At 34.9% G+C, this 26782-nt stretch overlaps 1 protein-coding gene across 4 annotated transcripts in view; it reads left to right on the top strand.

Moving 5' to 3' along the window:
• Positions 1-22526, top strand: part of SYCP1 (synaptonemal complex protein 1) — a 119638-nt gene extending 97112 nt beyond the window's left edge. For all 4 annotated transcript variants that reach the window (XM_032249647.1, XM_032249645.1, XM_032249648.1 and 1 more), the window contains 5 exons: positions 9799-9858; positions 13501-13677; positions 15966-16109; positions 21866-21955; positions 22041-22526. In XM_032249647.1, coding sequence (XP_032105538.1) covers positions 9799-9858; positions 13501-13677; positions 15966-16109; positions 21866-21955; positions 22041-22178 — 609 coding nt within the window. In that variant the 3' untranslated portion in view covers positions 22179-22526. The remainder of the gene's footprint in view (positions 1-9798; positions 9859-13500; positions 13678-15965; positions 16110-21865; positions 21956-22040) is intronic.
• The last annotated feature ends 4256 nt before the right edge of the window (positions 22527-26782 follow it).

The raw sequence follows: 26782 nt of genomic DNA, 5'->3' as shown, positions 1-26782 counted from the left end.
ACATGCGGTGCTTGATCTTCGGCTCTTCTGTCAGTTTGCTGAGAATGTTCGTTTCCAGGTTCATCCATGTCCCTACAAAGGACACAAACTCGTCGTTTTTGATGGCTGCTTAATATTCCATGGTGTATATGTGCCACATTTTCCCTGTCCAGTCTATCATCGATGGGCATTTGGGTTAGTTCCAGGTCTTTGCTATTGTAAACAGTGCTGAAATGAACATTCGTGTACATGTGTCCTTATAGTAGAACGATTTATAATCCTTTGAATATAAACCCAGTAATGGGATTGCTGGGTCAAATGGAATTTCTATTTCTAGGTCCTCGAGGAATTGCCACTCTGTCTTCTACAATGGTTGAACTAATTTACACTCCCACCAACAGTGTAAAACTGTTCCTATTTCTCCTCATTCTCTCCAGCATCTGTTGTCTCCAGATTTTTTAATGACCGTCATTCTAACTGGCGTGAGAGGGTATCTTAATGTTGTTTTGATTTGCATTTCTCTGATGACCAGTGATGATGAGCATTTTTTCATATGTTTGTTGGCCTCACGTATGTCTTCTTTTGAGAAGTGTCTGTTCATATCCTTTGCCCACTTTTGAATGGGCTTGTTAGTTTTTTTCTTGTAAATCTGCTTTAGTTCTTTGTAAATTATAGATATCAGCCCTTTGTCAGATGGGTAAACTGCAAAAATTTTTTCCCAATCTGTTGGTTGCCGATTCACTCTAATGATTGTTTCTTTTGCTGTGCAGAAGCTGTGGAGTTTGATTAGGTCCCATTTGTCTATTTTGGCTTTTGTTGTCAATGCGTTTGGTGTTTGGGTCATGAAGTCCTTGCCTACACCTACGTCCTGAATGGTTTTGCCTAGATTTTCTTCTAGGGTTTTTATGGTGTTAGGTCTTATGTTTAAGTCTTTAATCCATCTGGAGTTAATTTTAGTGTAAGGTGTCAGGAAGGGGTCCAGTTTCTGCTTTCTGCACATGGCTAGCCAGCTTTCCCAACACCATTTATTGAACAGGGAATCCTTTCCCCATTGCTTGTTTTTGACTGGTTTGTCAAAGATCAGATGGTTGTAGATATGTTGTGTTGCCTCCGAGACCTCTGTTCTGTTCCATTTGTCTATATCTCTGTTTTGGTACCAGTACCATGCTGTTTTGATTACTGTAGCCTTGTAGTACAGTTTGAAGTCTGGTAGTGTGATGCCCCCCGCTTTGTTCTTTTTGCTTAGAATTGACTTGGCTATGCGGGCTCTCTTTTGGTTCCATATGAAGTTTAAGGTGGTTTTTTCCAGTTCTGCAAAGAAGGTCATTGGTAGCTTGATGGGGATAGCATTGAATCTGTAAATTACTTTGGGCAGTATGGCCATTTTCACGATATTGATTCTTCCTAACCATGAACATGGGATGTTTCTCCATCTGTTTGTGTCCTCTCTTATTTTGTTGAGCAGTGGCTTGTAGTTCTCCTTGAAGAGGTCCTTTACGTTCGTTGTTAGTTGTATTCCTAGGTATTTTATTCTCTTCGTGGCAATTGTGAATGGCAGTTCATTCTTGATTTGGCTTTTTTTAAGTCTGTTATTGGTGTACAGGAATGCATGTGATTTTTGCACATTGATTTTGTATCCTGAGACTTTGCTGAAGTTGCTTATCAGTTTCAGGAGCTTTTGGGCTGAGACGATGGGATCTTCTAGATATACAATCATGTCATCTGCAAATAGAGACAATTTGACTTCCTCCTTTCCTATTTGAATACCCTTTATTTCTTTTTCTTGCCTGATTGCTCTGGCTAGAACTTCCAGTACTATATTGAATAGGAGTGGTCAGAGAGGGCATCCTTGTCTAGTGCGAGATTTCAAGGGGAATGCTTCCAGTTTTTGCCCATTCAGTATGATATTGGCTGTTGGTTTGTTGTAAATAGCTTTTATTATTTTGAGATACGTTCCGTCAATACCTAGCTTATTGAGGGTTTTTGGCATAAAGGGCTGTTGAATTTTGTCAAAGGCCTTCTCTGCATCAATTGAGATAATCATGTGGTTTTTGTCTTTGGTTCTGTTTATGTGGTGAATTACATTTTTAGACTTGCGTATGTTGAACCAGACTTGCAATCCTGGGATGAAGCCTACTTGATCATGGTGGATAAGCTTTTTGATGTGCTGTTGCAATTGGCTTGTCAGTATTTTATTGAAGATTTTTGCATCTATGTTCATCATGGATATTGGCCTGAAGTTTTCTTTTCTTGTTGAGTCTCTGCCGGGTTTTGGAATCAGGATGATGTTGGTCTCATAAAATGATATGGGAAGAACTCCCTCTTTTTGTATTGTTTGGAATAGTTTCAGAAGGAATGGTACCAGCTCCTCGTTGTATGTCTGGTAGAATTTGGCTGTGAACCCGTCTGGACCTGGGCTTTTTTTGGGTGGTAAGCTCTTAATTGCTGCCTCAACTTCAGACCTTGTTATGGGTCTGTTCAGGATTTCGGCTTCTTCCTGGTTTTGGCTTGGGAGGAGGCAAGTGTCCAGGAATTTATCCATTTCTTCCAGGTTTACTAGTTTATGTGCATAGAGTTGTTTGTAATAATCTCTGATGGTGGTTTGAATTTCTGTGGAATCTGTGGTGATATCCCCTTTATCGTTTTTTATTGCATCAATTTGGTTATTCTCTCTTTTCTTTTTTATTAATCTGGCTAGTGGTCTGTCTATTTTGTTCATCTTTTCAAAAAACCAGCTCCTGGATTTATTGATTTTTTGAAGGGCTTTTTGTGCCTCTATCTTCTTCAGTTCTGCTCTGATCTTAGCTATTTCTTGTCTTCTGCTAGACTTTGAATTTTTTTGATTTTGCTCCTCTGGCTCTTTCAATTTTGACGATAGGGTGTCAATTTTTGATCTCTCCTTGCTACTCATGTGGGCTCTTATTGCTATATATTGTCCTCTAGAGACTGCTTTAAATGTGTCCCAGAGATTCTGGTATGTTGTGTCTTCATTCTCGTTGGTTTCGAAGAACATCTTTATTTCTGTCTTCATTTCATTGTTTATCCAGTCAACACTCAAGAGCAAGTTGTTCACTTTCCATGAAGCTGTGCGGTTCTGGGTTAGTTTTTGAATTCTGAGTTCTAACTTGATTGCACTGTGGTCTGAGAGACTGTTTGTTATGATTTCCGTTCTTTTGCATTTGCTGAGGAGTGATTTACTTCCAATTATGTGGTCAATTTTAGAGTAGGTGTGATGTGGTGCTGAGAAGAATGTATATTCTGTGGATTTGGGGTGGAGAGTTCTGTAAATGTCTATTAGGTTTGCTTGGTCCAGGTCTGAGTTCAAGTCCTGGATATCCTTGTTAATTTTCTGTCTGGTTGATCTGTCTAATATTGACAATGGGGTGTTAAAGTCTCCCACTATAATTGTGTGGGAGTCTAAGTCTCTTTGTAAGTCATTAAGAACTTGCCTTATGTATCTGGGTGCTCCTGTATTGGGTGCGTACGTATATATTTAGGATCGTTAGCTCTTCTTGTTGCATTGATCCTTTTACCATTATGTAATGTCCTTCTTTGTCTCTTTTGATCTTTGTTGCTTTAATGTCTAATTTATTAGAGATGAGAATTGCAACTCCTGCTTTTTTTTGCTCTCCATTTGCTTTGTAAATCTTCCTCCATCCCTTTATTTTGAGCCTTTGTGTATCCTTGCATGTGAGATGGGTTTCCTGGATACAGCACACCGATGGGTTTTTATGCAATTTGCCAGTCTGTGTCTTTTGATTGGGGCATTTAGTCCATTTACATTTAGGATTAATATTGTTATGTGTGAATTTGATACTGCCATTTTGGTGCTAACTGGCTGTTTTGCCCATTAGTTGATGCAGATTCTTCATTGTGTTGATTCTCTTTACCACTTGGCATGTTTTTGGAGTGGCTGGTACTGGTTGTTACTTTATATGTATAGAGTCTCTTTCAGGAGCTCTTGTAAAGCTGGCCTGGTGGTGATGAAATCTCTGAGTACTTGCATGTTCACAAAGGATTTTATTTTTCCTTCACTTATGAAGCTTAGTTTGGCTGGATAGGAGATTCTGGGTTGAAAGTTCTTTTCTTTAAGGATGTTGAATATTGGCCCCCACTCTCTTCTGGCTTGTAGGGTTTCTGCTGAGAGATCTGCTGTGAGTCTGATGGGCTTCCCGTTGTGGGTAACCCAGCCTTTCTCTCTGGCTGCCCTTAGTATTTTCTCCTTCATTTCGACCCTGGTGAATCTGACGATTATGTGCCTTGGGGTTGCTCTTCTTGACGAATATCTTTGTGGTGGTCTCTGTATTTCCTGGACTTGAATGTTTTCCTGCCTTGCTAGGTTGGGGAAGTTTTCCTGGATAATATCCTGAAGAGTATTTTCCAGCTTGGATTCATTCTCTTTGTCACATTCAGGTACACCTATCAAACCTAGATTAGGTCTTTTCACATAGTCCCACATTTCTTGGAGACTTTGTTCATTCCTTTTTACCCCTTTTTCTCTATCTTGCCTTCTCATTTTATTTCATTTAGTTGATCTTCGACCTCGAATATCCTTTCTTCTGCTTGGTCAATTCGGCTGTTGAAACTTGTACATGCTTCTCGAAGTTCTCGTGTTGTGTTTTTCAGCTCCATCAATTCACTTATATTCCTTTCTATTTTGTCCATTCTCGTTAGCATTTCATCAAATCTTTTTTCAAGGTTCTTAGTTTCTTTGCAGTGGGTTAGAACATGTTCTTTTAGTTCACAGAAGTTTCTTACTACCCACCTTCTGAAGTCTGATTCTTGCCCTCTGTGGGCTGCACCCTCTAACCAGTCCCAGTGAAATGAACTGGGTACATCAGTTGGAAATGCAGAAATCATCCACCTTCTGTGTTGATCTCGCTGGGAGCTGCAGACTGGAGCTGTTCCTGTTTGGCCATCTTGCTAGCCCTCCTTCCCCATGTTTTCTTTGTCTTTGTTGGATTGGGTTAATTTGAAAGCCTTGTCTTTGAGCTCTAAAGTTCTTTCCTTTACTTGTTCAATTCTATTTTTGAAACTTTCCAGTGTATTTTGCATTTCTCTGAGTGTGTCATTTCCAGAAGTTGTGATCTTTTTTTAATGATCTATTTCTTTGGAGATTTTTAAAAATTCATATCCTATATTATTTTTAAAGTTTCTTTAAGTTTGTTTTCACCTTTCTTTGGTGCCTCCTTGAGTAACTTAATAATCAACCTTCTGAATTCTTTTTCAGGCAATTCAGAGATTTCTTCTTGGTTTGCATCCATTGCTGGTGAGCCAGTGTGATCTTTTCATGGTGTTATAGAACCTTCTTTTCCCATGTTACCAGGATAGTTTCTCTGTTTTTTCTTTCTTTCTTTCTTTCTTTTTTTTTTTTCTCATTTGGATTGACTATTTCAGAGGGAAGATCTGGGGCTCAAGGGCTGCTGTTCACATTCTTTTGTTCCATGGGGTGATCCCTTGATGTGGTGCTCTCCCCCTTCCCCTAGGGATGGGGCTTCCTGAAAGCATGACTACAGTGACTGTCATTACTCTTCTGGATCTAGCTACCCAGCAGAGCTACCAGGCTCTAGGCTGGTAGTGGGGAGTATCTGCAAAGAGTACTATGATGTAATTCATCTTCAGGTCTCTTAGCCGTGGCTACCAGCACCTTCTCCGGTGGAGGTAGCAGGGCAGTGAAGTGGACTCTGTGAGAGTCCTTGGTTGTAGTTTAGTGTGCTGATTTTCTCAAATGCTGGTTATGCTGGCAGTGATGTTGTAATGTGAACAGACTCCGGATCTCTGGTTAGTCAGGATGTTACAGGCAGTGAAATTAGCTGTTGTTTTCTCCTTCCTTGGAGTAGGGTTGGTCTGTTATGAGTTTCTGTAATGCCTTGAGTTAGTTGGCCTCCAGCCATGTGGTGTTGCCTTTAAGAGAGCATCAGCTATGGCAGTGTGGCGGGTTACAAGCTTGGCCTAATGTCACCTGGATAAGTATTTAGGTTTCTTAGGTAATGGAAACCATAGAGCTCCCCTTAGTTTATGTCTTTTGTCTTCGGTTACTAGGGCAGGTAGAGAAAGACTATCAGGTGGGGGCAGAGTTAGGTGTTTCTGAGCTTAGACTTTTCCTGTGTTGCACTTGCTATGACCACTGTAAGGGGTGTGGTGGTGGTTCTCAGGCCAATGGGCCTGTTGAGGGAGCACAGAGGGAGTGAGACTGGCCTTGTTGGCTGTGTGGGAGCTGGGTAAGGCCTGTCAATGCCAGCTTTCCTCCTACTTCCCTGGCAACATGTACAAATCATCAGCGGCAGCCATGTAACCTGAGAGTCTTTTTTTTTTCTGCCAATAGGTTAGCTTTCCTGATTGTATTTATTGATACGATAAGCATCAGTTTTGAATTATTCTTGTGTTTCTGTAATAAACTCTATTTGGTAATGATGTATTTTTAAAAGTGATGTTAGATTATGCTGGCCAATATTTTATTTAGCATTTTTATGTTGGTATGCTTAAGTTGAATGGTTTGTACTTAAACTTTGTTACTGTGATAAAAACATATAACATTAAGTGCATCATCTTAACACTTTTTAAATGTACATTTCAGTAATGTTAAGTACATTCACCTTGTTGTGCAACAGATCTCTAGTAGTTTTCCATCTTGTAAAACTAAAGCTCTATACCTATTCAATATGAATTCCTTTTCCTCTTCCTCCCAGTCCTTGGCAACACCTTTGTACATTCTGTATCTGATTTTGAATATTTTACTTTATATGAATGGAATCATACAGTATTTGTATTTATGTGACTAGCTTATTTCACTTAGAATAATGTTCTCAAGGTTTATCTATGTTGTAGTATGTAACCGGATGTCCTTTTTAAAGGCTGCGTAATATTCTATTATAGCTATATACCATATTTTCCTTATTATTTTTCTCTTGATGGACATTTGGGTTGCTTCTACCTCTTGCTATTGTGAATAATGCTGTAATGAGTGTGAGTGTGCAACTGTCTCTTTGAGATCTTGCTTTAAATTCTTTTGGATATATTTCCAGAAGTGGGATTCTTGGATCATATGGCAACTGTATTATTAATTTTTTGAGAACCTCTCTGTTGGCCATAGTGACTGTACCATTTGACATTCCCATATAACAGTGCATAAGAATTCCAATTTCTCTGCATCTACATCAGCATTTGTTATTTTCTGTTTGTTTGATAGCGGCTATCCTAATGTGTGTAGGTGTATCTCGTGGCTATGATTTGCATTTCTCTTATGATTAGCGATGGTGACCATTTTTAATATGCCTGTTAGACATTGTGTATCTTCTTTGGTGATTTGTTTATTCAAGTCTTTTGCTTATTTTTGAATTGGGTTAATAATAATTTTAATCTGATTTTTTGGTTGTTGAGTTGTAGGAGTTGCCTATAGATTCTGGATATTAATCCCTTGTTGATTATATATTTTAATAATGTTTTTGTCATCTTGTTTTTCATTCCATATGAATTCTTTCTTATTCTCTAAAGAGTATGTTTGTGTGTATGCACATGTGTGCACATGTGGGTGTCTTACTTTGGTTGATTTGGAAGGTATATGTAGTCTTTAAATTATTTTATTGATTACCTTTATATTTTAAAATAATGTATCTAATGCTGTCTCCTATTTCTTATTTCCCTGCATATACAATTTTAGTTTTTTTTTTTACATTTTCAAGATTGATAAAAATGTGTATTCTATTCTTTAACTATGATTCCTGTATCTCTTTAACTTGAGCTTTATAGTTACATAGATTCGGCTCATCTTTTAGGTGCAACTTTTTTCCAAGTTCTCAGTCAATATGACAATCCCCACTTTACCTATAAGCCCACTGGTATAAGGAAACTATTACTAGATGATGGTCTTAATTTCTAATTAAAATAGATTGGATTTTTGGGATTATGATAAATCATTTTCCCTATATCTTTCATTAATTTGATGGAGCCTTAATCTCTGCCTAGCAATGTGAAATTTGTTTACTATCTTGATATGGAGAGATTCAAAGTGTTCTAGTTGGTCCTTTCAAACTTAAAATCTCTCACTTTGTGGTCAGAACTAACATGAAGATTATTCCTTTTATTGAGTTTATTCAAACTGTATAGTTAGAATCCAAAAAAAAAAATGAGCACAAGATAGGTTTATGGTTCCATAGGCTCACCATGGAGTAGACGCTGATAAAATTCTATTTATTGCTTGACCCTGATATGCTTGCACTCTTGACTAGTGAAAAAATAGTGGCATTATAGATCCCCAAGAATTAATGTTAGTTGATGTGCAATTACCCATGTCTTAACATTTTAATCCTTAGTGCACAAGATAGTAGGAAGGATGCAGTATGTATGTGTGATATTATTTCAGAAAATTTCCACTAGAGTACCAGGTTTCCTTTTTATTCAAAGGACTCTCGGCTGATAAATGTATTTAGATCCAAAATTTGGTCACAAGGCTGTCATTCTCTGTTCTGGTTGCTCAAGTCAACCCTCAGTTTGCCAGGCCATATTATAGGCATATTTTACTTATTCAGATTAAATAGGAACCATAGTGGTCTGGCCATCTCTTTGGTCTACATGTTCTTGTATGAGCTATTTCACACCTTGGAAACATATGTTGTATTAGAACAGACTTTCCCAAGGTCTCCAGACCAGGAAAAGTCAGAATTGCAGAGATAGTGCAGTTGTGGGTGATGGTTTCTTCCTTCTGCCCTCTAGAAGCCAAGATACATATTCTGAGAGTCATTACAGTATTGCTGGTTTAGAGAATGTACTTTGTCCTAAAAGACAGCATTCCAGCCCCTTAGTCTCCAATTGTGACTATAACTGAAGATCAACCATTGGTAGATGATAGGATACATAATAAGAACAATAAATACTCTTATATCAGTTTACTGCCAGCTTCTTTCATAGGGAAGTGAGTTCTGTGGTTAGGAACAGTGCTATGGGAGAGATAACATGGTGTATGCAAGGTATTCAATGAGGATAGATACTGGCGTAGACATCATGGGCAAGTTTTACTGCCTAAAGTTCTGCACACTTGGAGATTTTCCTTTTCTAAGACCTCTATTATTCGCTGGAGTTGTAAAAATTTTGTTCTTCAAATGGTTATCATGTTACAGGCACCCTACTTATTTGTTTATGTAGGCCAGGCTTTTCTTTTATTTTACTGAATAAATTCTATTTAGTGATATTAGCATATTACTCTTTCTACTCTGATCACAACTCTCCTTTCCATTTTTATCTTGACCATACATATCCTATTCTTCAGCAAAGTTATATATTATTGTCTAAGTATTGTGCTTTTTTCTATATTTATTCATGTATTGATTTTTGCTTCTCAGCTTTTCTTTTTACCCCTTATCTATCCCCTGTTGAAAACTTGTTCATTATTGAAAGTCCAATTGAAATGCACCTTTTTTCAACAGGGATGGAAAAATCTAATTCTGCCTGTAAAGGCTCAAAATATTGTAGATCTTTTTGCAACTTTTCACAGCTTAGTTACTTGTGTGTATCTCTCACTATGTAATTTGTTCCATTAACTTTATTTTCAAATAAGAAAGCTGAGATTCAGAGTTTTAAGAGACTTATTCACGAGTCCATAGATATACGCTACAGACAGATTAGAATAAAAAGATAATCAAAACCAAATAATATCTCTGTAGGAAGACACTAACTTTTCTTTTTTTCTTTTTGTTGTCTTATAAGATTGAGAGGTTAGTTATCTTTCTTTGTTAATACTTAGTAGGAAAGATTTTATAATAACATTCATTTGTGATTAGAGTGACGATTATGTTATTTGTACTTGGTATTTATTTTTAATAGGAAAAACTCAAAAGAGAGGCAAAAGAAAACACGTTTACTCTTAAAGAAAAAAAGGACAAGGTAAGAGCATGTAATTCTCATAGTTTTTAAATATTAATTCATTTTCCAACATCTACTTAGAAATGAATTTTTTTTTTGTTTATAAGTAGGAAAATAACATTTTAAATATACAATTTTATTTTCTAAATTGTTTCTTGTTATTTATTAACTCAAAAGCATTTTAGCTAAAAATTACAAAATTTTGTCCTTTGGAGATTTAGAGAGAGTGTCAATCTAATGCATAAACAAAAAAGAAGAAAAAAGAGTGTTTCAGTCTTTTTCTGTAATTCTTTTTATAGTTTTAATTTAATTAGGCACTTCTGTGTTTCTTAAAATTTTTTTTAATATTAGAGGCAAAATATTTTCATAAATAATTCTAAAGCTTATTTAGATTATGTCTAATTTGGGTTTTGAAGGGGTTTAATAAGTGACATCCTGTTTTCCTCACTTATGTTCTGAACCAACTGAGAAAGGCAAGGGAGAATAAAATTAGTATTTTTTATTATTGAAGACTTTATTAAGTATCAATATTTTAAAAACTGGAGAATGCAGCTTATATTTGAAGGCAAAAGGGTCTCTTAATTTTGAAATCCCAATTTAGACAGATTTATCTACTGTCACAAGTAGAGCTTGACTAGCATAAGTCTACCCACTCAATGGCTTGCTCTTGTAAAACAGGGTATAAAGGAGTAGAGCAGAATGTGTGTGTAATTCCTATAGATCTGAAGAGGAGGAATAAGGAAGAGGCTGAGCTGTATGTGTCCAGTTTCTTCTTTTCTTTAAATTCACCAATCACATTAAGTAATTTTTTCCCCTAAATAAGGAAGACGGAAGAGTTTTGGAATGTTACCCTTGTGGTACTCCCTGCATGTGGAAGGAAACATCAGTCATAGAGAAGAAGAATACCCCTCAGCTTCTAACCTATTTGATAATATAGGGTTATTGCAGAAGAATTTTGATTTATCATTTTTAGTTAAAATGATTAATAATATTATTTATATATAGTGATATAGTCTCCTAACTTCCTACACTTTGCTGTGATTATAATTAAAACTGGAAGGAAATGACACTCAGAGTAGTTTGAGAACAGTTCATTACATTTTATTAAATTTGGGTTAAAAGAAAGAGAATAAAGGAAAGACATATTGAACCTGTGAGTGAATATTGAGTGCTTCATTTATTCGAGACACAGTGCTAGACAGTTGAAAACATTATATTTGGAGAAATTATAATCATAATAAAATTAGCCAGAATGATTAGGTATAGACTTAAGGAAGTATCTAATGAATATAGCAAATTGGTTAATCTCTAATATTCTTTTCTAAATTTAGAATGTGTTTGTATTATGAAAGTATATATCACATATTCTTATAGAATATGTGTTCTGATTCATGTATCATTCTGTTTGTTTCCATTATCAAGTAGATTAGTAAATGCCATATATTTTATCTGAAAGTCTGGGTGTATATGTTGCAAATTGAACCATCTTAATGTATTGCAGAATGACAAAATGATAAATGAAGAAATTTAACTAGGCTTTTTTTTTTTGCTATAATTTATTCCAACACTACTGAAATAGAAGCCTTATAAATAATAATTGTTAAATTTACCAAATGTTTCTGAGTTTGGACAATCTACTTAACTTCTTTGTTCTTCAATTTTCTCATTTATAAAGGGATAATGATAATACCTATTTCCTAAAGTTGTTATGAGTATTAAATGAGATGGTATTTGTAAAACATTTAGAATAGTGCTTGGCACATATCACATGCCTTATAAATGTTTGTTTAAAAAATACAACAGAGAAAATTATGAATGTTCTGTCTACATATATAACTGTAAATGTAACATTCTTTCAAAAAAGAATGTAACTTGTAAGGAAGTACACGTTCCAATAATGTGTTCTGGAAAGGGATAGTTCAGCATTCTCATATTCAGTACAGAGTTTTCTTTGGGCTACCAGGAAAATGTTAAATTCCAGACATGGCCACAAGGTGGTGCAGTGACCTTAAATTGTCATTATCCTACTTGGTAGGGAGTAACTATTTGTCAATGAAAGCAGTTACATTTTGGAGGTTCCAGAAGTTTACCCTGATTAATCCAGAGAGTAGTAAAAAATTGCTTTCATCAAAATTTTGTCATCAACTATGATGTATAAACATGTATGGAAAAGGATACAGAAATGAAACTCTGAAAAAAATGCTACCAAATTTCATACTTGCTAGAAAAAGGATTATGAAATGACAGATCACTAGAACTGGGCAAAAAAGATATAAGCCATCTCATTTAGCCCCTTGATTTATGGATGAATAAATTTAAGCTTGGAGATACTTGAAGATTTACTTAAAATCATCTGGAAAGACGTAAAAATCTAGGAGAAAATACCATATTATGTACTTGGCTCCTAGTTCCGTGATTTTTTATAGTACATATGATTAACTCTTTATCCTATGCTCTAATTTAAATGCACTAAAAGTTCAACCACCATGCTTTCCAATTTTGTCCTTGTAGTCCCTTTTTTCTGCGTGTGCTCTATTGTTTCTTTCATGAGTAATTGCTATGATTGTATTTGTGGAGATGGTGGCAAACAAAGAAAGTGGTAAAATCGAAAGTGATGAGCATGAGTTTCATGTAAATCCCACTAAGGCAACTAGTACTATCTTTTAATAGAAATCTAGGTAAGGTGCTAAAAGAAGCTGTATACAAAAGTAGAGTGAAAGATAACTGAGGAAACTGAGTTGAAAAACTGTCAAGTATTTAGAATAAACTTGCAATTTATTTATTTAGAATTGAAGCAAATAGCCATTTTGTCGATTTTTTTCCCTGAAATTTTTTCTCATTCTTTACTTTCATAATTATTATCCTTGCTTTTGGAGGCAAGTGAGGCTGGTGGATAGGAAAAGGCTGATATTTTATAGGTGAAAAAGAAGAATTAATGTATGAAAGAGAATGAATGAAAATTAGAATAAATTTTCTTCTAGGCTATTGGAATGAACCATAAATTAGGGCTTTTTGCCACCAGGAGTGCAGATTTTTTTTTTTTTTAAGAGATTCTCAACTTTTGGTCAAATAGAGAGTTGAGAAATTTCATTTGTTTTCATTTTTCAAAATTTACTTTTATTTTAAGTGGAGGGGTACATGTACAGATTTCTTATATAGGTAAACTTGTGTCATGCAGGTTTGTTGTATAGATTATTTTGTCACCCAGATTTTTAAGCCTATAGCCATTAATTATTTTTCTGATTCTTTCCCTCCTCCCATCCTGCATGCTCTGATAGGCCCCAGTGTGTGTTGTTGTCTCCTTCTATGCGTTCATGTGTTCTCATGATTTAGCTACCACTTATAAATGAGCCCATGTGGTATGTGGTTTTCTGTTCCTGCATTAGTTTGCTAAGGATAATGGCCCCCAAGATGTCTTATTTGTTTTCATAGAGGCTCGGTGAAGATAGGCAGGGGCAGATAACATTTGCATCTTAAATGGCAAGTAAAGTGGTAAAGAAGATCACTGTAATTTATTCAAACTTATCTAATCAGTGATAAATTTGGGGATAAATTTGCTTATTTCATTATTATTTCTACTAGTTGCTGTACTTTAATTAAAAGAAATAAATAATCAAAATGATATTTAATAATTGTTTTATTCACTCTTGTTGTTCAAAGCAGAAAACACAGACATATTTATTGGAAACATCTGAAATTTATCAGAAATTTGACTCTAAAGCAGTTCCTTCACAAACTATATCTCGAAATTTCACATCAGTTGATCATGGCAAATCCAAAGATAAAAGAGACTATCTGTGGACATCTGCCAGAAGTATTTTATCTACACCATTACCAAAGGTTTGTGTCTAAATTTTCCAAGTTAGTAGCAATTTTTTAATAAATAAATAAAATTCTGTTATCAGCATATACCTGGCATCACACACACATATATAACTAGTTTCTTGAAAGTTTCAATTTTTTTTTTTGTGGTATCAGCATGAAATGTAAAGACAAGGTCTTGGTGTGTTGCCTAGGAGGGTCTTGAACTCCTGGCCTTAACTGATCCTCCTGTCTTGGGCTCCCAAAGTGTTGGGATAACAGGCGTGAGCCACTGTGCCTGGCCTTCAACATGAAATTGTTTCATCTTTTTCAATCACTGTCTACAACTTAATGTCATCTTGGCCAGATTTCATAACTTACTAGTTATTTATCAGTGTTTAAGGCCTTGACACAGGAAATCTGATTCTGACTTGACATTTTATAATATCGCTGAAGTTACCACTTCCGTTTGCTGTTTACCCCACATCACCTTGCATCTGTAGTCCTTTACTTAGCAGTTATCTTGGAGTAGATGACTCTAGCAAAGTGTCTCAATTCTGGCTGTCTTCCATACATCCACTTAATCCATGGCAAATTCATACAACTTTGCCATGCTAAATGGCAGTGCAGATGCTCTACTTTTAATCTCTTAGCTAATATTTGGACAGAAATTTCTTCAAATGCCTAGAATCAATAAATTTCCCAATCTTTGTCAAAGGTCTCTATTATATGTATGCAAGGGCATGCCTTCAACAATTGGCCAAGTAGTTGAGAACTCTGTTTTCCATTCCTGCTTATGCAGAACCTCAAGATTAGCCAGCGGTAAAAACTTAGGGCCTGCTGAGAACTTTCCTGGGCCTGTTGATAGCCCTACACATATGTATGGCCTTCTGTATTTCCAGGAATATGTCAGAGCTTTTCGAAGCCCCCATGGATATCTCATTTCCTAGTTTTTAAGGTTTTTGGTTAGTCTTGTTTGTCCAAACTATTCATCACTGCTTCACATTGCTGCAAAGTTAAAACACTTGTTGTTATTTTTAACAAATTCTGCCCTCTACTTCACACACACACCAAGGAGAAGGCATTTTTTCACTAATGGGCACTCAGGTTGAATATAATCAGCCATCAGCCTTTTAAATGGGATCTTTCAGAGACCCACCAGACAAATAAAATGACAATTCTTTGGGAATAAAGTTTTGAAAGAGCTTCAGTTCTGTTCTATTCTGTCTGGTGGCTGCCAGGCTGCACCAGGAATGTGGGGCGTTATTCTTTAAGTATAACATAGAGCTAGAGCAGGGGATGGGACAGGGGAAGTTAAGACACCACAAGGCTTGGGGTTCTTAAAGAGGTTCAACCATTTTATTTTATTTTTTTAAAGAATAAACACTCTCCAAGTGGCTGTAAGTCTTTGGTTAATTTCCAGAGTTCTGAAGAAAACTGATTCTGACAAGTTTTTACCAGTATTTTTATGGCTTTTATGGAGGGGTGAATTTGCTGATGTCTCTGACCTACACCTTTTTTTCTTTGAGTCAGGCTTTTGCTCTGTTGCCTGGGCTGGGGTACAGTGGCATGATCATGGCTCACTGCTACCTAGAACTCTCAGGTTCAAGCAATTCTCCTGCTTTAATCTCCTGAGTAGCTGAGACTGTGGGGATGGGCCACTATAACTGGCTACCCTTTTTCAATTAAAAAAATAATTTTTAGAGTTGGGGGTCTTGCTGTGTTGCTCAGGCTGGTCTTGAACTGACCTCAAGCAATCCTCCTGCCTTGGTCTTTCAAAGTGCTGGGATTAACAGGCGTGAACCACTGTGCTTGGCTTTTGACCTTATGTTTTAAAGATACTTTAAAAAATTATAAGATAATATAGAATGTGAAACATTGGCTAATGTGAATTACTTTACCAATATAAAAATAAACAAGTGTATTTTCTAATAAAGTAACAAGTTTTGTGGCGAGAGCAAAGTTCACTCAATTATTTTTTACGATCGTGATTAGAAATATTAAAGCACCTGAGATTGTTGGTTGCTGAGGCTGGAGTGTGTCTGCCTCTCTGTCTCACTCTTTCTGTCTCTTACTTTCTTTAGCAAGTTAAAGGAAGGGCAAAGAAAGTCTGCCATTGTAACATTTTTAAAGAAAGACAAGTTATAGTATCAAAAACATCTGAATTAAATTCTTATCCAAAATGTTTGCCTTACATACTTGCCAATAGTAATGGAGGTTTCTGATTGCTAAGGACTCAAATTGCCTTAAGATTATTTGTGAAATCATTTACTAATAATGCATATTTTATTTGATATGATAATGTGTTATCTTTTATTTTTGGATAGGCATATACAGTGAAGACACCAACAAAACTAAAACTACAGCAAAGAGAAAACCTGAATATACCCCCTGAAGAAAGTAATAAAAAGAGAAAAATGGCCTTTGAATTTGATATGAATTCAGATAGTTCAGAAACTACTGATCTTTTGGTAAAAATTTTACAAATAATGTTTATTATTTGTTTATCTTACTAATTTGAATACAATTTTTCTTGATATATATATAACATAGTTACATAGTACCTACCATTGCAATACTGATATACAGTAGAGCTCTGCTGAAATGCAGATCCTTGTGCTTTTGCAGCATTTTAGAGACATTAGTGTTCAAATAATGTCTCTGTAAATTTCAGAAAATCTGGCACTTTGAAAATACTTGATTTGGCACAATGGGCATATATATGATTAATCATTGTCTTGTTTTCCAGCAGAATGTCAAAAGGAGTTCTTACTGTATTTTTAAAAAGACAGATGGGGTGAATATTTTTCATTTTGCTGTAGCCAAATCTGTTATTTAGGCATCCCCTCTATTTTGCGTATTATACATGCTCCTTTTACATCATTTGTTGATATTTATATCGAGGTATTGGTTGACAAGCGTAACATTTCTACCACTCTAAAGAAGTTAATATATTAAGAACAATATGTTTAAGCAGGCTGTTTCATCTAACACTTTGTATCACTAATTACTCTCATTCATATACACCACCATTTTTTGAAGGTATAATAATAGTTTTTTGAGATAATTAAGCTTAGATTCATTTAGTTTTTTAAAAAAGGTAAACCATACCACAGTAAACGGAGCAAAGCACCAGTAATTCTTAATTACAAAATCCTAGTTAAATTCATTAATTTTATTATTCCCATTTTTCACTTGAAGATCCTTCAAGCCTTTCTACTGCTTTGGGACCCTCTATTTTCATTTTTTCCGGAATAATGAGTAGTTGAAGTCTTAAAACCCTAATTATTGAAGTTAACTTACAAAGTCCCTACTTCAGTATCTCTTTGTTTTATAGATAATGATTAACATCTTAACAATTAAAATGGCGAACCAGGTACTATTATAAACACGTTATACAGCGCAGATTAATTATTTCTTATAACAATTTCAGGCTTTAGAAATAAAGTTGGCCTTCTGTATTCACAGGTTCCACATCTGTGTATTCAACCAACTACAGGTCAAAAATATTTGAAAAAAATAAAAAATAACAATTCAGTAGAAAATAATATAAATAAGGAAGCAGTACAACATAACTATTTACATAGTGTTTATATCGTATTAGGTATCATAAGTAATCTAGAGATGATTAAACTATACAGGAGGATGAACATAGGTTATATACAAATATTACATTATTTTATATAAACATCCACAGATTTGGGTATGCATGGAGGGATCCTGGATCCAATCCCCCATGGATACTAAGAGATAACAGCATATACTGTTTTTTCCAGTTTACAGATGAGGTAACTGAGTCACACAAGTATATTTTTCAGTATCACATAGTAAGACATGGAGCCAAATTTGAACACAGTCTGGCTTCAGAGCCAATGTAAGTCATTGCAAATAATAACTGCCAATTCAAACTGTAGTCTAGATATATAAAAATGTAATGAGAATTAGAAAGAAAAGGAGCTTTAGAATTAAACATTCTAGGATTGTAATCCTTGCTATTATTCTAGCAGTTTGAATTTAGGCCAGTTTCTTAGCTGATCTGAGACTCAGAATGATTGAACATGACATCATTTCATTTCTAAAAGGTGCATCACAAACTTGCAACACAATAAATATATTACAGTATTATAGAATTGCACAAAATTGTTTAAACTAGTCTAAAGTCACATTTCACCATGAGTTTCCTAGTTATAATTATTATATGAAACTATTCGTCATTTTGTAATTTTCTAAGCTCATATAGTTAAATTTTGAACATTCAAATTATAAAAATCAATATTTAAAAATGAGTTGTTGAGCATGACCTCAGGAAGATGGTGTAGTAGGAAGTGCCAGGAATCCATCTCTCTACCTAAACAAGTGTACTGGCAGAAACTCTCTTAATTAACTATTTTATAAGTCTGCAGTCTTATTTGAATGTTTATAGCTTCCGGGGGAAGTTTAGCTGGTAAATTCCAGTAAATTTTGTCAATTTGAGCCTCAAGTATGATAGCAGCTACCAGTCTTCTCAGCCTACAGTCCTGTGGCAGAAAGCCATGCTTATGTTCCTTGAGTGACTTGCCGGTGTCAGAGGGTGCAGTAAGAACTTGTCCTTCAAATATCACAGTTCAGTGTTTCAACCCCCTCTGGCTGAAGCAACTTTTGGGAATTTACATGAAGCACACCTTTCTTTTTTTTTTTTTTTCTTTTCTCTTTTTCCATCTTTACCCTTTGGAGAGCCAGGCACTTAAGGATTAGGATATTCAAAGGCAAAGCAAAAAAACTTTTCAGAATAAAAATTTGACATATTATGTTAAGACCTTAAAAATAATTAACATGTAGTCCCAACTACTCGGGAGGCTGAGGCAGGAGAATTGCTTGAACCTGGGACTTGGAGGTTGCAGTGAGCTGAGATTGTGCCACTGCACTCCAGCCTGGTGACAGAGTGAGATTTTATCTCAAAAAAAAAAAAAAAAAGAAAAGAAAAGAAAAAAAAAATTAACATCAGTTTTTCTTCTTCCAAAAAGTTTAAGAGGGAACACCTCTTAACTCATTATATGAGGCCAGCATTAATTACCTTAATACCAAAGCAGATAAAGACACCACAAGAAAAGAAAATTACAGATCAATATCTCTTATGAATTGGATGCTAAACTACTCAACAAAATATTGGCGAATTAAATTCAATAGCATATTAAAAATTATTTGCCATGACCAAGTGGAATTTATCCCAGGAATGCCAGGGTGGTTCAACATAAGAAAATAAAGCAATGTAATAAATCACATTAATAGAACAAAGAAAAAAATAGCCATATCATCATCCTGATGCAAAAAAAGGCATCTGACAAACTCCAACACACTTCATGGTAGAAAAACTCTCAGAAAATTAGGAATAGAGGGAAAATTTCTCAATATGATAAAAAGTATTTATGGAAACCCCCAGCTAACATCATATTCAATGGTGAAAGACTGAAAGACTTACCCCTTAAGATTAAGAATGAGGCAGGGTGCACACTATCACTGCTGCTATTCAACATAGTATTGTAAATTCTAACTAGAGGTACTATAAAAGAAAAAGCAATTTAAGGCATTCAGATAGAAAGGAAGAGGAAAAACTGCCTCTCTTTACAGATGATATGATCCTATGCATAGAAAATTGCAAAGACTCTTTAAGAAAGCTAGTAGTGCTAATAAATAAATTCAGCAAAATTGTAGGATACAACATCAACATTACAAAAATTGATTATGTTTTTTGTATACCAGCAATGAACAATCCAAAAATGACATTAATAAAGCAATTCTATTCACAATCTCATCTAAAAGAATTTAAATAGGAACAAATCTAACCAAGGAAGTGAAAGACTTGTGCACTGAAAATTACAAAACATTGGTGAAAGAAATTTTGAAAGACCTAAATAAATGGAAAGACATCCTATGTTTATGGATATTTATGGATAGGAAGACTAAATATTGTTAAGATGTCAGTAGTATCCAAGTCTCCAGACTCAATGCAATTTCTGTAAAAATTCCAACAATTTTTTTGCAGAAATGGAAAAAATACTCAAATTAATATGGGATTGCAAAGGGCCCCAAATGGCTAAAACAATCTTGAAAAATAAGGATAAAGTTGGAAGATTCACAGTTCCCAACTTTGAAACTTACTACAAAGCTGGTAATTAAAACAGCATAGTACTTGTATAAGGTCAGACATGCAGACCAATGAAATAGAATAGAGCCTAGAGATAAACTCTCTCCTATATAGTCAGTTGATTTTTTGACAAGAGTGCCAAAACCGTTCAATGTAACATAGGATACTGGGAAAACTGACTGTCTGCATGTAAAAAGAATTAAGTTGGACCCTTTATATCATATGAAAAATGACTCAAAATGGATCAAAGACCTAAACTTAAGAGCTAAAACTATAAAACTGTGGAAGAAAGCACGGTAGAAATCTTCATGACGTTGGATTTGGCAACAACTTTATGAATGACACCAAAAGCACTGGTAATTAAAGAAAAAGAAAGAAAAATTGGGCTGTATCAAAATTAAAAACTATTGTGAATTAATGTAGACCATCAAGAAAGTGAAAAGACAGGGTAAATAGTGAGGGGAAATATTTAAAACTCATATATATGATGAGGGATTGATGTCTAGGATATATGAAGAACTCCCACAATTCAACAGCCACGAAAAGACCCAACTGAAAAATGGGGGAAAGGATTTGAATAGCCATTTCTCAAAGATGAAGCTTAAATGGGCTATGAACACATGAAAAGATGAATGCTACAGAGAGTCAATTGATACACACTGATACACATTGATACTGTAAAGGTAGCTGTATGACTTATTTATTGAATTCTGTTGAAATCTTAGATTTATAAAAATCTGTTTGAGATTTTTCATCCGTGAAGCCTCTGAAGTTTTTGTCAAATGTGGCTTTAATGTGAACTGACTGCTTACATGACTTGTGTTTCATGTTCATTAAGAGAATAGATTCTGGAGTCAGATTCCCTGAATTTGAATTTCCTTCCACTCTTCCTAGCTGTATAATCTAGGGTACATCACTTAATATTTGTGTGCCTGAGTGTCCTCACCTGTAAAATGGGGATAATGGTATACCTACTTTATAAAATTGTTATGAAGATTAAAAGGAATTAAAATATGCAAAGTGATTAAAATAGAGACTGGCACCCAGAAAGTACTAAATAAATGTTAGCTATCATTATGTGGGAGAATTACAATAATCATAAATTAAGTGACATTATAATTTTTATTTTTTATTTTGGTATAGTACACATGACACTTACCACCTTAACCATTTTTAATTATACAGTTCAATGATATTAAATACGCTCATAATGTTGTGTAACCATCACCAGCATCCATCTCCATAACTCTTCATTACAACAAAAACCTTGTACCCATTAAACAATAACTCCTCATTCCACCTTCCCCCCAGCCCCTGACAGCCACCATTCTACTTTCTGTCTGTATGATTTTCTCTATGCTAAGTATATCAAGTAGAATCATACAAGATTTGTTCTTTTGTGACTAGTTTTTTTCACTTAGCATAATGTCTTCAAGGTTTATCTATGTTGTAGCATATGTCAGAATTTTCTTCCTTTTTGAGGCTAAATAATATTCCATTGTATGTATACACCACATTTTGCTTATTCATCCATAGATGGATACTTGGGTTGTTTCCACGCTTTAATTATTGTGAATAATACTGCTATGAACATGGGTATACAATGATCTCTTCTAGACACTGCTTTTCTTTTGAGTATGTATCCAGAAGTGGAATTGCTAGATCATAGATAATATTATAATTTTTATAGAATTGTAAATACTTATTATAAGTTATTAATGTGAGTTTGAATAAACAGGGTCAGGAAAGGAGGACAAGATGGTATTATAAAGACTCTGAAACTGAAATAGAAATCAGTAGGGAAATGCTGCTCACTATATATATCTTGTATTTCACATAGCCTTTCAGTAATATAGTTAATAGAATAAAAATCTAGGTCCTTGCTTGGCCAATTGGTTTATTTTGTTATTGTTTTCTTTGTTTGTTCTTCTTTCTTCTCGCTATAATCTTCTTTCTCTTTCCTCCTCCTTTTGCCCTTCTCCCTTCTTCATCCCTCCTCTTTCTACTCTTTGTTCTCCTCACATGTGATATGTTGACAAAATGTTAATAATATAATATTAATGATGGTAAGGCCAACATTATATTTTTGTATTTTTCTTCAAGAGCATGGTTTCAGAAGAAGAGACATTGGAATCACTACATAGGAACAGTAATCCACCAGCTTCTCATCTTTGTGTCAGAACACCAAAAAAGGTAGCTTTTAAATTTTACTTCAGAAAGCAAATTTTAAAAACTGCACTTAAAAAATGTTAATTTAAAAATTTTATTTTGTGTTCAGACCCCTTCATCTCTAACAACCCCTGGATCTACACTGAAGTTTGGAGCTATAAGAAAAATGCGGGAGGACCGTTGGGCTGTAATTGCTAAACTGGATAGGAAAAAAAAACTAAAAGAAGCAGAAAAGTTATTTGTTTAATTTCAGAGAATCAGTGTAATTAAGAACCTAATAACATGAAACTTAAGAGTTAATGTTTTTTTCTTATTTTCCAGAGCCAAATTTTATCTGGAAGTTGAGACTTTTAAAAAATATTTGCATGAATGATTTGTGTTTTTATTTTTAGCCTAAATGTGAAGAAACTACATGTCTGAAAACCTGCCATTATATTCAGATAATTAAATGATTATATTTGTTGTTACTTTTTCTTGTATTCATGAAAACTGTTTTTACGAAGTTTTCAAATTTGTAAAGTTAGCCTTTGAATGCTGGGAATGCATTATTGAGGTCATTCTTTATTCTTTACTATTAAAATATTTTGGATGCAAATAAGTGCTTCTCATTGATTCTGGTAGATCATATAAACAACTCATCATTATAATTTTGAGAGAATATTACTCATTTTTAAAGTCTTGAGAGCATTGTAGTGGGGTTTTATACTTCTGAGGCAGCTTTGATTTTTTTAATTTTTTTATGAAATTGACAAATGGCTTTTAGTGACAGGAAAAAATGGCTATACCAGTACAACTTCCTCAAATATTTCATTTATGCAACATTTATTAAGCAAATATTTATTGATGTTTACTAAAAGTCAAACAGAATTCTAGATACTGGGGGTGTAATAGTGAAGAAAACAGAAACCTTTGTTTTCCTAAAGCTTACATTCTAGTGAGGGAAGTAGACAATTAAAAAAATAAATAAAACACAGTGTATTAGTTAATGGTAACTGCTAAGAAGAAAAAAACAGGGAAGAGTATTAAGGAGTATGAAGAAGACTACGTTTTAGGTATGATATCCCTTACAGAAGTGACATTTGAATGAATATATGATTAAAACAGCAACTGAGCCTGGGGCTACCTAAGGGAATAGCATTTCTCACAGAAGGAATAGGAAATACAAAAGCCCAGAGGTAGGAGTGTGCCTAACATATCTGGGAAGCAGCAAAGAGCCCAGTATTGGGAAGGATAGTGAGCAAAAGGAAGAGTAGAAGGAAGAGAAGGCCTGATAGTTAATGGGATGAGGATTTTGAGTGGGCAGATTATGTAGCACTTGTAGGGCACTGTAAGAACTTTGGCTTCTCTGAATATGTGACATTAGTAGATGATTTTCAGCATGATCCAACTTATGTTTTAACAGTATCTTTCTGGCTGCTATATTGAGAACAGACTGGAAAGAGGACATAAATAAACAGGAGGTTATTTTAGTAATGCCTGTGAAAGATGATATTGGCTTAAACAGGAGCAAGAGCTGCAAAGGAGTAAAATAGTCAGCTTTTGGATATAGTTTGAAGATACAGGTAGAATATGAAAGAAAAAGAATGGGCAATATTTTTGGCCTGAACAATGTAGTTTTGCACATGTTAGGTTTGAAATACCTGTTAGAGATCCAAATAGAGATGGTAAGTAGGCTTGAAGACAAGTCCAGACTAGTGATATAAATTTGGGAGTCAACATCATATTTAAAGCAATCAGCCTGGATGAGAACGCTGGATGTATAGTCATTGGAGGGAGTGTACCTAGGAAAGAGGTCAGAGTGATGAGAAGGAGTCATCAAAGGACTGGCCAGAGTGGTAGTAAAAAAATGTAGGCTATGGTTTCTTGGAACCCAACCAAGAAAGTATTTCAAAGAGGAGGGAGTGATACATTGTGTTAAATGCTAATCAGAGTTAAAGTAAAATTGTTTAATATGTTATTAGTGTAGTCACTGGTAATCTTAATGTCAGTTTTTGTAAAGTGCAGCTTGATTGGAAGGGTTTAAAGGAAAAAGAGGAGAGTAAGCAGAGACACCTATTTCTATCAGTTGTAATAAACTCAAGAAGTTATACTTCACATGAAGATGATAAATGGGGAAGTTACTGGAAAAGGAAGTGGATCAACAGATGGTTTTTTTTGTTGTTGTTGTTAAGATGTAAGAATTAATAGCATATCCAAATAATTAGAGAAAGATTCAGAATGAGGAAAATGATTATGTGGGAGAGAAAGGGAAATTTTTTGTAGAATGCCTTATAATAGGCAAGAGGGATGGAGCTCAGTGGATAATTGAAACTGTTGGGCCTTCAGTAAGAGAATAGACACTTCTGCCATTAACAATAGGAAAAAAGGAAGAGTATATGGTACAAGATGATGATGGTAAGTGTATGGGAGTTTGCAGAAGTTTTGATTCCATAGTTTCAGTTTTCTCAGTGAAGCTGGAATTAACACCATTCACTGAGAATGAGGATAGGGAAGACACTGTTGGAGGTTGTGGAAAGAAAAGTAGGTGTGAAAGACTCAGAGTAGGAAAGTGAATGGACTTTATGAAAACAATGTATACGTGAATAAAAATGATTTTAGAGTTATTTGTAAGTAACTATGGTGAAGTAAAATTTGAATCATCTTATTGTATGGATTGTGTTTGTAGAAAAGGTTAACCAAGAAAAAATGAAAATGCAATAACATTACAGAAATTATTTTGTTCTTCCTTTAATTTGTGTGACTACAATTATATTCTGTTAACTAGCCATGGTCTTGGGAGTTCTAGCTTCAGATCTCTTAATTGAAACTTTATAATAAGTTTCCTAAGCAAGCATTTTTGGAGAATTATTGGTTTTGAAAATGTGAAATTTCACATTTGAAGCTATATATTTTTGAATATAAATAATAATATAAATATTTTCAAGTATTTAAAATAATACATTAGTCTATAAATTTAATATATTTTAAATTTAAATATTTAAAATAAGACTAATCTATTAAGCTATATATTTTCAAATATTTAGAATAAGACTAGCTGCTGTAGCTAACTATTCATTTACTTCTAACTTATCTAAAGTCCAACATAATGTTTCTGTTTAGTGGGAACCATTCCTCCAGGCAGTAATTCAGGAACCCTGAGTCCTTTCAATTTCTCGTTCTCCCATCTTCAGAAGCTGGCTTCCAAGTTTATGCTAAAAGAGAAACACCATGGAGGATCCATATGGGAAGTTTCTAATGACCTGGGCATGAAAGAGATGTATAGCAATTCCTCCCACATTTCACTTTCCAGAAACAAGTCAATATGGCCACAACCTAACTTCAGGGGAGACTGTGACCCATATTTGAGTTATCTCTCAGGAGATTAGGGAAAAGGGTAAACAACTAGCCAGTCTGTCACAATTAGTTCACAGTCTTTAAATTTTCAAATATCGTTCTTCCTTACTTTTAGTTAAAATGAGTTAGTTAAGGCTCTTAAATTTTGGAAGATTGCTTCTCCTTGCTGTTCCTTGAACATGCTCGGTATGTTCCTGTTTTATAACCCCTCTCCTTCCTCCAGCACTTCTTACTTCCCTTGTATCTTCTAACATACTGTATACCTTATTTGGCATGTTCATTACTCATTGTCTCTCCTCACAAGAATGTAAACTTCACAAATGGATTTTAGTCTGCTTTGCTTATTGATGTATTCCAAGTGGCTAGAATCATGCTGCCCATAGTAGGTACTCAATATTTGTTGAAGGTCAGGCACGGTGACTCATGCCTGTAATCCCAGCACTTTGGGAGGCCAAGGAGGGCAGATCACTAGGTCAGATGTTCAAGACCAGCCTCGCCAACATGATGAAATCCCGTCTGTAAGATACAAAAAACTAGTTGGGTGTGGTGGCACATGCCTGTAATCCCAGCTACTTGGGAGGCTGAGGCAGGAGAATCACTTGAACCCAGGAGGCAGAGGTTGCAATGAGCCAAGATCACGCCATTGCACTCAGCCTGGGCGATAGGGAGAGACTCCATCTCAAAAAAAAAAAAAAAAAAAAAACAAACAAACTACACACACACACACACACACGTTGAATAAATAAAATATTAATACATATTTAAGAAAAACCTACATATACCATATTAGTGATTCTTACAATAAGTAAAACTTTACAACCTAAATGTTGAGTGTCTGATTTAAAAATAAGATTAAATATTGGAAACTAGAAAAATCATGAAATTTTCTTAAAGCATATCATAGTACAGCTAGTGCTCGACTTACAACCATGGTTGGGACCGCGGACCGGTCGTAACACGATTTGGTCGTAAGTTGAGTAGGCTATATGTACAGTTGAAATTGTGTACGCCGAGATGGTAGTGCTGCTGGAAGCTGGTCTGTACTGTCGTACACCCAGCTGGGCAACGTTTGCGCTGCCAGACGCGGAGCAGTCGTGGCTAGCGATTGTGGTCGTAAAGCTGAATGGTCATAAGTTGCATAGGTGGTAAGTCGATCAATACCTGTATCCTATGTTTGACTCTTCTTTGCACTTTAGAGAGTTCAATTTTGACAATAAAGTCCCAGAAAAAAAGTTATAACTAATGTTATTGTTTTACTTTTAAACTGCTTAAAAAAAAAACTAGTCTTAATGAACAATTGGCAAATTCATAATTTGATTATTTAATTATGAAAATTTTGTAAGATAATTACATGATTATTAACTAATGCCTTTTTAAACATTGAATGCATTTTGGAGATTAAGAAGAAGGTTTGCGAAAGCCTATTTCTAGGTTAGTAGGAAACTCTTCCTGCCTTTTAGCCACTCTTTGTAGTATTGACTTAATCTGATTGATGCATTTAGGATCAATCAGATGTGT

The sequence above is a fragment of the Sapajus apella genome, unplaced genomic scaffold (genome assembly GCF_009761245.1).
Source record: "Sapajus apella isolate SASKATOON/1434 unplaced genomic scaffold, GSC_monkey_1.0 scaffold69, whole genome shotgun sequence".
Classification (NCBI taxonomy): domain Eukaryota; kingdom Metazoa; phylum Chordata; class Mammalia; order Primates; family Cebidae; genus Sapajus; species Sapajus apella.
The sequence above is the reverse complement of the archived record's forward strand: the minus strand, read 5'-3'. Positions and strand labels throughout refer to the sequence as shown.